Source organism: Anomaloglossus baeobatrachus, chromosome 7 (genome assembly GCF_048569485.1).
Source record: "Anomaloglossus baeobatrachus isolate aAnoBae1 chromosome 7, aAnoBae1.hap1, whole genome shotgun sequence".
NCBI lineage: Eukaryota > Metazoa > Chordata > Amphibia > Anura > Aromobatidae > Anomaloglossus > Anomaloglossus baeobatrachus.
In genome coordinates, this window is record NC_134359.1 from 267064035 (window position 1) to 267074594 (window position 10560).

Consider the following 10560-nt stretch of genomic DNA (forward strand, 5'->3'; position numbering starts at 1 on the left):
CGGATGACGCGTCTACGTCATCCACAATGGTCAGCATTTCGGTCCTGCGCAGGCACATTTTAATCTACACTGCTGAGGGCAGATCAAAGTATTATAGTGCGCATGCGGTCTTTATCCTTTCCTCGCGCCCGCGCATTATAGTACTTTGATCTGTCCTCAGCAGGAAAGGGAGAAGTAAGAGAGAGTGCAGGAGCGCAATACCAGCCAGTGTGGATGACGTAGACACATCATCTATACTGGGCTGGGTAGAAGGAGGACGGAGATAGAGTAGAAAGCAGCCCACCCGAGCGGAGGGAAGCGACGCCCACCCGAGCGGAGAGCGAGCAGCGACGCCCACCCGAGCGGAGAGCGAGCAGCGACGCCCACCCGAGCGGAGAGCGAGCAGCGACGCCCACCCGAGCGGAGAGCGAGCAGCGACGCCCACCCGAGCGGAGCGCGAGCAGCGACGCCCACCCGAGCGGAGCGCGAGCAGCGACGCCCACCCGAGCGGAGCGCGAGCAGCGACACCCGAGCGGAGAGCGAGCAGCGACGCCCACCCGAGCGGAGAGCGAGCAGCGACGCCCACCCGAGCGGAGAGCGAGCAACGACGCCCACCCGAGCGGAGAGCGAGCAACGACGCCCACCCGAGCGGAGAGCGAGCAGCGACGCCCACCCGAGCGGAGAGCGAGCAGCGACGCCCACCCGAGCGGAGAGCGAGCAGCGACGCCCACCCGAGCGGAGAGCGAGCAGCGACGCCCACCCGAGCGGAGAGCGAGCAGCGACGCCCACCCGAGCGGACCGCCTTGCAGAGGAGTATAATAATAGGTGTTTTTTATGGTATACACAGCGGCCTGGGCTCTTATATACAGTATTCTGGAGTGCTCTATATAAAAGAGCTCACTAGTGATGGCTGCAGTTTATTGTCGCCAAATCTGTTGACAGGTTCCCTTTAACAGTCAGGTAACCCCTTAATTGCTGTGGGCAAGAGTCCATGGGACACGATCAAACGAGACGTCCCCCTTCTGAACCGGTCCCTACAAAGCACTCGCGGCTGCCTGCACACTACGGCCCCAATTCATCAAGCTGTCCCTGCACAAACATTTTGCAAATTTCTATTTTTTTTTTTTTACACCAATCCCGGCCGGGTTTGACAAACTTTTCAAAAAGTGGACAAAGCAAAAAAAAAAAAAAAAAAAAAGGCGTCAAATATGACAGAAATGGAATTGTTATACAATTCTTCTAGTGGCTCACTAAATAAGAACAAAGACAAAACTTTGCAAAAGGCGCATCAATAATAATAATAATAATAATAATAATAATAAGTTATTATTGAAAGGTTCTATTAGTGTTAATGGTTTGAGGTCCAATTCATCACATTGAAATGGGGGAAATGACTGAAGGCCACAAAATATGGAGTCCTGATGAGTTTGGGACGGGTGCAATGTCACACACAATGGGCCACGATCTGGTTCTCTGCCCTATATACACGAGGACATGGACTTACATGTACTCGGTGACGGGTGCGTTGCTCACGGTGTGGGCGGCCGCTGGGATACTGGTCTCGCTGCCGTAGCTGCTCCCGCAGCTGTACAGACTGGGCATGTGCACCCTGTAGAGGTTGTCATGAGTCTGCCGGGTCCCTGGGGTGGTGGCCTCCTCGTCTCCTTCTTCATAGCTACCCCTGGAGAGACGAAAAAGAAAGCCGGTGCCCCGATTACCAAGGTGCTTTACCCCCCAAAAAACAACAACCTCTATTGTTAAAGCTGGTGTATAAGGGTTGCAGCAACAGAAAAGTGTAAATTTAACCTCTTGTTTCACATAAGGATGGGGGGATTAAAAAGGATCCAAATACATGGGCAAAGAAGGGAATTTTGTTTACTTACCGTAAATTCCTTTTCTTCTAGCTCCAATTGGGAGACCCAGACAATTGACAATTGGGTGTATAGCTATTGCCTCTGGAGGCCACACAAAGTATTACACTTAAAAGTGTAAGGCCCCTCCCCTTCTGGCTATACACCCCCAGTGGGATCACTGGCTCACCAGTTTTAGTGCCAAAGCAAGAAGGAGGAAAGCCAATAACTGATTTAAAGACCAATTCAATCCGAGGAAACATCGGAGAACTGAACCATACCACATGAACAACATGTGTACCCGAAAAAACAGAAAAACCCCGAGAAAACAGGGCGGGTGCTGGGTCTCCCAATTGGAGCTAGAAGAAAAGGAATTTACGGTAAGTAAACAAAATTCCCTTCTTCTTTGTCGCTCCATTGGGAGACCCAGACAATTGGGATGTCCAAAAGCAATCCCTGGGTGGGTAAAAGAATACCTCATGATAGGGCCGTCAAACGGCCCTCTCCTACAGGTGGCCAACCGCCGCCTGAATGACTTATCTACCTAGGCTGGCGTCTGCCGAAGCGTAGGTATGCATCTGATAATGCTTGGTAAAAGTAAGTAGACTCGACCAGGTGGGTGCCTGACCCACCTGCTGAGCCGTAGCCTGGTGCCGTAATGCCCAGGATGCACCCACGGCTCTGGTAGAATGGGCCTTCGGCCTTGAGAGAACCAGAAGCCCAGTAGAACTGTAGGTTTCAAGAATTGGTGCCTCGAGCCCCCGAGCAAGGGTGGATCTGGAAGCTTGCGACTGTTTACGCCGACCAGCGACAAGGACAAAGAGTGCATCCGGGTGGCGCAGGAGCGCCATGCGGGAAGTAGAACCTGAGTGCTCTCACCAGAACCAACAGATGCAAATCTTTCTGAAATTGATGGACTGGACGAGGACACAAAGAAGGTGAGGTGATATCCTGATTGATATGAAAATGGGATACCACCTTAGGGAGAAATTCCGGAACCGGACGCAGAACTACCCTGTCCTGGTGAAGGACCAGGAAGGGAGTTTGTATGAGAGCGTTGCTAGCTCGGAAACTCTCCTAAGAGACGAGACCGTTACTAGAAGGCCACTTCCCGTGAAAAACGGGAAGGGAGACATCCTTCAAAGGCTCGAAAGGCGGCATCTGGAGAGCAATTAGAACCTTGTTCAGATCTCAGGGCTCTAACGGCCGCTTGTACGGAGTGCTGAGAAGACAAACTCCCCGTAGGAACGTGCGTACCTGAGGAAGTCGTCGTTTCTGAAAAAATACAGATAGCGCTGAGACTTGTCCCTAAAGGGAACTGAGCGACAACCCATTTTCCTACCTAGATTGCAGGAAGGAAGGAAACATAGACGATGCAACCGGCCAGGGAGAAACACCCTGCGCCGAGCACCGAGATAAGAACATCTTCCACGTCCTGTGGTCAATCTTGGCGGACGTTGGTATGCTAGCCTGTCTCATGGTGGCAACCACGTCCTGAGGTAATCCTGAGGACACTAGGTTCCAGGACTCAATGCCACACCATCCGGTTGAGGGCCGTAGAATCCAAATGGAAGAATGGCCCTTGAGACAGCCAGTCTGATTGGTCTGGTAGTGCCCCCGGTTAGCCTACCGTGAGGCACCACAAAACCGAGTACCACACATCCTCGGCCAATTTGTAGCGACGAGGATGGTGCGGCCGCAGTCGGTCTTGATCTAGCGCAGTACTCTGGGCAACAATGCCAGAGGTGGCACCTAAGGTAGCTGGAACTGCGACCAATGCTGAACTAAGGCGTTTGCCGCCAGAGCTCGATGATTGTGAAACCGTGCCATGAAGCTGGCACATTGTTGTTGTGCCGTGACGCCATTAGATCGACGTCCGGCCTCTGTCAGCGGCGCCAGATCTCCTGAAACCCGTCCGGGTGAGGAGACCATACTCTTTCGGCCACACCTCAGCGACTTAGGAAGTCAGCTTCCTAGTTTCCACACTTGGGATGAATTGTGGATATGGTGGATGCCGTGTCTTCCACCCACATCAGAACCTGCCGGACTTCCTGGAAGGCTTGCCGGTTGCGCGTTCTTCCTTGGTGGTTGATGTATGCCACCGCTGTGGAGCTGTCCGACTGAAGTCGGATATGCTTGCTTTTCAGCCGCTGTTGGAAGGATTGTAGGGCAAGATACACTGCTCTGTGTTCAAGAACATTGATCTGAAGAGTGGACTCTTGCTGAGTCCACGTACTCTGAGCGCTGTAGTGGAGAAAAACTGCTCCCCACCCTGATAGACTCGCGTCTGTCGTAACTATCGCCCAGACGGGGATAGGAAGGACCTTCTTTTTGACCAAGAGGTGAGAAGAAGCCACCACCGTAGAGATTCCTTGGCCGCCTGAGAAGAACGACGACTCTGTTGAGGGACGTCGACTCCTCGTCCCATTGGCGGAGAATGTCCCATTGTAGTGGACGCAGTAAAACTGCGCGAAAGGAACTGCCTCCATTGCTACCATCTTACGTAGGAAGTGCATGAGGCGTGTCAATGTGTGCGACTGGTTCTTAAAGAAGAGCTTGCAGCCCGTAGTGAATGCTGTTTGTCTAGCGGCAGCTTCACTATCGCTGAGAGAGTAAGAAACTCTATGCCTAGATATGTTATCGATAGGGTCGGGGTCGGATCTGACTTTAAAAAGTTGATGATCCACCCAAAACTCTAGAGAGTCTCCAGCGCAACGTTCGGGCAGTGTTGGCATGTTTCCTAAGAGAGTGCCTTGACAAGTAGATCGTCTAAATACGGGACCACAGAGTGACCCTGAGAGTGCAGGACTGTGACTACTGCTGCCCTGACCTTGGCGAAGACCAGTTGGACTGTCGCTAGCCGGAAGGTAGAGCTACGAACAGAGGGTGTTCGTCTCCTATAACGAAGCGTAGAAACGCTAGTGCTCTGGATCAATCGGCACGTGTGGATAAGCATCCTTGATGCCTAATGATGCTAGGAAATATCCTTGGGACCTTGAGGCGATGACATGGCGGAGGGATTCCATCCGGAACCGCCTGGTGTCCACGAGCTTGCTGAGCATTTTTAGATCCAGAACGGGACGGAACGGCCCGTTGTTATAGGTACCGCAAAGAATTTGGGGTAAAAACCGTGACCTTGTTCCTGAAGAGGAACGGGGGTCATCACTCTTTCTGCCTATAGAGTGCACCCTGTTTGCAGAAGAGCAGCGGCCCGGCCGGGAGGTGGAGAAATTCTGAAGAATCGAGTTGGAGGACGAGAAGTGAGCTCTATCCTGTACCCGTGAGACAGAATGTCTCACACTCAATGGTCATTGACCTATGGCAGCTAAATATCGCCAAGGCGGGAGAGCCTGCTACGGACCGAGGCCGCAAGTCATGAGGAAGCCGCCTTGGAAGCGGGTTTTCCGACTGTCGCTTTTTTGGGCGAGACTGAGCCCGCTAAGAATCTTAGCTTCTCTGATCCTTTTGAGTCCACCTTGGACGAGGAAAAATGGGACCTGCCCGAGCCTCGAAAAGGCCGAAAACCCCGACTGCCTCTTGCTCTGTTGGGGTTTGTTGTGTCCGGGCTGAGGAAAGGATGAATCCTTACCCCTGGACTGTTTGATGGTTACATCCAACGCTCACCAAACAGTCGGTCAGCAGAAAAAGGCAACTGGTTAGGCAACCTTTTTTGGAAGCAGAATCTGCCTTCCATTCACTTAACGAGCAGACCAGGCTCTGCTTAAAAACACGGAGTAGCGGAGGCTACCGCCGCACGGTTCGCAGAGTCCAGGACAACCTGAATCGCGTAAGAAACAAATGCAGACATTTGAGAGGTTAAGGATGCCATCTGCGGCACAGATGTACGTGTAACCGTGTCAATCTGTGTAAGACAAGCTGAAATAGCTTGGAGTGCCCCAAGGGAGAGAATGCCGGAGCAACGGTGCGCCGACAGCCTCATAGATGGCTTTCGACCAGAGATCCATCTGTCTGTCAGTGGCATCTTTGAGTTTGCAGTTCCATCTCCCACTGCAACTATGGATCTAGCTACAAGCCTGGAGATTGGAGGATGCCGCTCTGGACATTGGGTCCAGTCCTTGACCAAGTCAGGGGACAGGGATAGCGTGTATCCTAAGCCGTTTGGAGAAGCGCATATCTGGATAAGCGTGGTGTTCCTGGACTGCCTCTCTGAAGGCAGAGTGGTCCAGAAAAATACGTGAAGCTGACTCCTCCACTGGAGGAGTTGTGAGAAATAACCCACATTCTATAGATGGACGCTATAAGATTATTTACTATGGCGTCACAATCAGGTGTATCCAGATTGAGAGCGGTCTCAGGATCAGAATCCTGAGCCGCTACTTCCGCCTCATTACACAGCGAGTCCTTCTGTTAGGACCCTGATGAAACCGAGGCCGCTCATAGCGAGCCCACTTAGGCTGTCTGGGACTGACGTCCGTGCAGAGCCGTGACTCTGGGATGCGTGTGACATTCCCGGAGCTGTTAGTTATTCACACTGAGGGGGGCCATGGATCAATGATTCAACAGTGCCCATATTGTGAGAGACATGTCCGGACTGCTAGGCTTCTAGTATCATAGCCATAGTCTCAGAAAAACTGTCAGTAAATACTGCAGACACCGTCCTCATCCCCTGGCCATAGTGCATACAATGGGAGTCTATGTACCTGCCGGCCGTATAGCCGTACATGCTGTACCAGCTGTATAGAAAAACATGTGGTTCTGCACCTTTGTTTTACACAGAGAATATGCTGATAACTCCTCCGCATAATCCAGGAGGGTATATACAACGTGCGACCAAACAGTGCAATGTATATAGTACAAGCATATCTATAAGTGCACTTCTGCACTAGTGGGGTTAGCACCACAGGTGCTGCTTAACGCCTGTTACAGCGATTGTGTGACTATCAGAATGCCAGGGTCTTCCACACTTGTCTCTGTATCGTACAGAAACTGACACTAATGGCTGCCGGTGTCCTTGTAGAGAAGGAAGCCGTGGGCGTGCCTGAGAAAGTGCGGGAATTGCACACAGTGAGAGGGGTGGAGTATGCAAAACATACTCCAGCTCTCAGCTCTGCTCTATGCAGCGTCACACCCCTACCCTGACTGTCAGGGCTGTGGGCGGTAACGAAGGGAGACTAGGCCCAGAAGCCGGGGACTCGAGTTAACAGCGCGGCCGCCGTAAAAGCGCGGGCCGCGCTGAAGTCCCCGGCGCACCACAAGTGCCAGCCGCGCCGCAGTCCCAGCGGCCGGCGCGACCGCCCTAGAAGTGGCCAGCGTCCCGCCCCTCTCCTGACTGGCAGGTCTGGGGGCGGGAACGAACGGAAGCAGGCCGCAAAAGCCGGGGACTGTAGTTATCAGCGCGGCCGCCGTAAAAGCGCAGGCCGCGCTGAAGTCCCCGGCGCACTACAAGTGCCAGCCGTGCCGCAGTCCCAGCGGCCGGCGCGGCCGAGTCCCATAAGTGTGCCTGCTTCAGCTAAGCTGAATGAGGCTATGGCACAGGCGCCGCAGCGCTGATGTCCCCCGGCGCACTACAACACCCAGCATGCTGCGGTGTGAGCGCCAAATGCACGGGGACACAGAGTACCTTGAGGAAGCAGGGCCATGTCCCTGATGTACTCCGCTCCATCCAGCATCTTCTCCAGGGGCTGTAGATGGAGCACGGTCTCAGTGCCTGGAGACCGGTAAATCCCACTTCACCCAGAGCCCTGTAAAAAGGGATGGGGAAGGAATCAGCATGTGGGCTCCTGCCGCCGTACCCGCAATGGGTACCTCAACCTTACAAACACCTCCGACATAAGTGGGGTGAGAAGGGAGCATGCTGGGGACACTATATGTGTCCTCTTTTCTTCCATCCGACATAGTCAGCAGCTGCTGCTGACTAAAAAGTGGAGCTATGCGTGGATGTGTTGCCTCCTTCGCACAAAGCACAAAACTGGTGAGCCAGTGATCCCACTGGGGGTGTATAGCCAGAAGGGGAGGGGCCTTACACTTTTAAGTGTAATACTTTGTGTGGCCTCCAGAGGCAATAGCTATACACCCAATTGTCAATTGTCTGGGTCTCCCAATGGAGCGACAAAGAAAAGTCTATTAAAGAGGCAAAGAAAAAAAAAAAAAAAAAAATTATATATATATATATAAAATGCTATCTACTATTCAACCACCAGGGGGCAGAAGAAATGTAGGAATAACAAGATACAATGTACAGATTTATAAAAAAAAAAAAAAAATATTAAAGAGGACAAAAAGAGTAATGAGGTACAGCAAGAAAACTGCACCACTGTGGAAAATCCAAAAACGTGACTTTTTGGAGTTCATGTAATAAGATATTATTGGTAGATCACACATTTTACCCAAATAAAGTTTGTACTAAGTCCCCAAAATGTAAATCAGAGTCTAGCTGCAGCCCTAAAGCATAAATATAATTTGTGTGTCATTTTTACTTCTATGTGTCCCTCATAGTGCTGCTAATCTCTGAAGCTAGAGATAGAATCAGTCCCCTTCCCCTTCTGGCAGCTGGCAAAGAGAAGTGTCTTCTCAGCTATATGGTCATGATATTTGTACAAACTGGGCTCCTGTCCTGATCGCAAGTTGGAAAGCCATTTTTACTTCTATGTGTCCCTTATAGTGCTGCTAATCTCTGAAGCTACATATACTGTAGAATCTGTCTCCTTCCTCTTCTGGCAGCGACAGGTGTCTTCTCAGCTATACTATCATGATATTGTACAAACTGGGCTCCTGTCCTGATCGCAGGGTAGAAAGCAATTTCTATTGACTGATCGATAGCAAAAACAGGATCACCGAGCTACTAGAGTGACTGAGCATGTGCGTCCACCAGTATTCAGTTCCTTAAAGGGATTTTCCCACAAAACAAAATTGATTTAAAGTTGATTTTAATCAATAGATCATGAAATAATAATTTCCACAATTGGATGTGATTAAAAATAAAGTCCCTGTGCTGAGATAATCTTATATATGTGTCCCTGCTGTGTACTGTGTAATGGTCATGTCTGATTATACCACATTTCCTAGGCAGGGGAGGAAGGAAAAGAGTATACAAACATTACAGAAAGGGATCATAACTGATTTTTCTGTGATGTAAAACATGTTTTACCTCAAAGAAAGAATCATTTGTGATCTCATGCTTTAATCCCTTTATACACTTTTGTGTCTCCTCTGCCCAGGAGCTGTGGTATGATCAGACCATGTTCCTGTACGGTCAGACACAGCCATTACACAGTACACAGCAGGGACACATACAAGATTATCTCAGCACAGGAACATTTTTTTTAATCACATCCAATTGTGGGAACTATTATTATTCCAAGATCTATTAATTAAAAAAAATTTTTTTTGTGTGGGAAAACCCCTTTAAGTGGACATGCACACTGCTATACACTTTATACACCAGGTGGCGCCAAACAGAGTAAATGTTGTATCCCATTGTGTAGCTGGCAAATATTCAGGTTTTGTGATTTACATAAGGGCCGATACCTGAACAGTAAAAATCAGGACTAAGAAATCCAATATTATCCCTAGGACCATGAATGGTGGGTATAACCTCATGTCGCGGACTCACCTCCTCTGCTGCCAGGTATGGGGCACACTGCAGACTATGGAGCTGAACATCAGGGCAGTGACGAAGGAGAACAGTACCAGGTAGATGAGCCCCTCCACTCCATCATAGCAGAAACCAGTCAGAGACTGGACATAATCCTTAAAGGGGACGACAAATGGGACGTCAAACTTTGCAGATCACATTCATAAGTCAGTGGCGCTAGGCATCGATGGCATGGACCTTACCAAATGTAGCCCGCGGCAGTCCACCAGGGCCGTGAGATGCTGCAGGTTAATCTCCGTAGAGTTGAGGACTCCCTGTATGTTGACCAGTTTATCCTGTGTACAATGAAAAGTCAACCTGTGATGGCACCTCTGATGAAGCCTCTGCGAAACGCAACTGTGACGCCCAGGCCAATGACTGATGGAAGTCACGGAGTGAGGATGGCGATAGACGGCTGAAGGCATGCACGCTTACCATGGACTTGGGGTAATCTTTAACGGCGGACCGCAAGAGGTCCAGAACGTCATCCTGCATCTCCACCAGGGCTTTGTGGCCGCTCGACAACATCTAGAAGACACACAAGGACGTCCATTACTAGATCAAGGACTATTTGAGGATTAAGCTTCCACCAAATTGTTCTTCCTACCCTAGACAATTGTGGCGTATTCCCATGATTTGTTACCAATATCTGATGACTCCTCTCAAAAATGACCGTACCCAAGTTTCGAAGAATCTGGGCGAGGAACAAATACAGTGATAGACCCGTATATGAAGGCATAGAGGTCTGATCTTTAAATCCCATAAATGGGGGGGGGGGGGAAATGGTGTGGGATCCCCCAGCGAATCCGGTCATGTCCCGGTGCTAGCACATCCAGGGCACTGTATGTATGGAGCACATGCAAGATGCTTAGATGCTGCCGTGTGTTGTGCAAGTGATCGCTGGTTCAGGTCTCTAAGGACCAATAAAATATAGTATGACCTCTGGTGACCTGAAGCACTCTGGCCTAAAGTGTGGGGCCGTGCCCCGCACCCCGCCAGCCCTTTCACTCTGACACTGCCGGCCGGGGGGAGGGTAGTGCGGGCAGCCCCACACTCCACGACCGGCACATTCAGTGTTAAAGGATTGGCGGGGTGCGGGGCACGGCCCCACACTTTAAGCCAGAGTGCTTCAGGTCA

The 10560-nt window shown here is 50.8% G+C and overlaps 1 protein-coding gene across 1 annotated transcript in view; it reads right to left on the reverse strand.

The window, feature by feature from the left end:
- Nucleotides 1-10560, reverse strand: part of TTYH3 (tweety family member 3) — an 88196-nt gene that overhangs the window by 48070 nt on the left and 29566 nt on the right. The window contains exons 4-7 of the mRNA XM_075319763.1: nucleotides 9859-9951; nucleotides 9627-9719; nucleotides 9403-9539; nucleotides 1484-1660 (exon numbers count right to left, since the gene is read on the reverse strand). Coding sequence (XP_075175878.1) covers nucleotides 1484-1660; nucleotides 9403-9539; nucleotides 9627-9719; nucleotides 9859-9951 — 500 coding nt within the window. The remainder of the gene's footprint in view (nucleotides 1-1483; nucleotides 1661-9402; nucleotides 9540-9626; nucleotides 9720-9858; nucleotides 9952-10560) is intronic.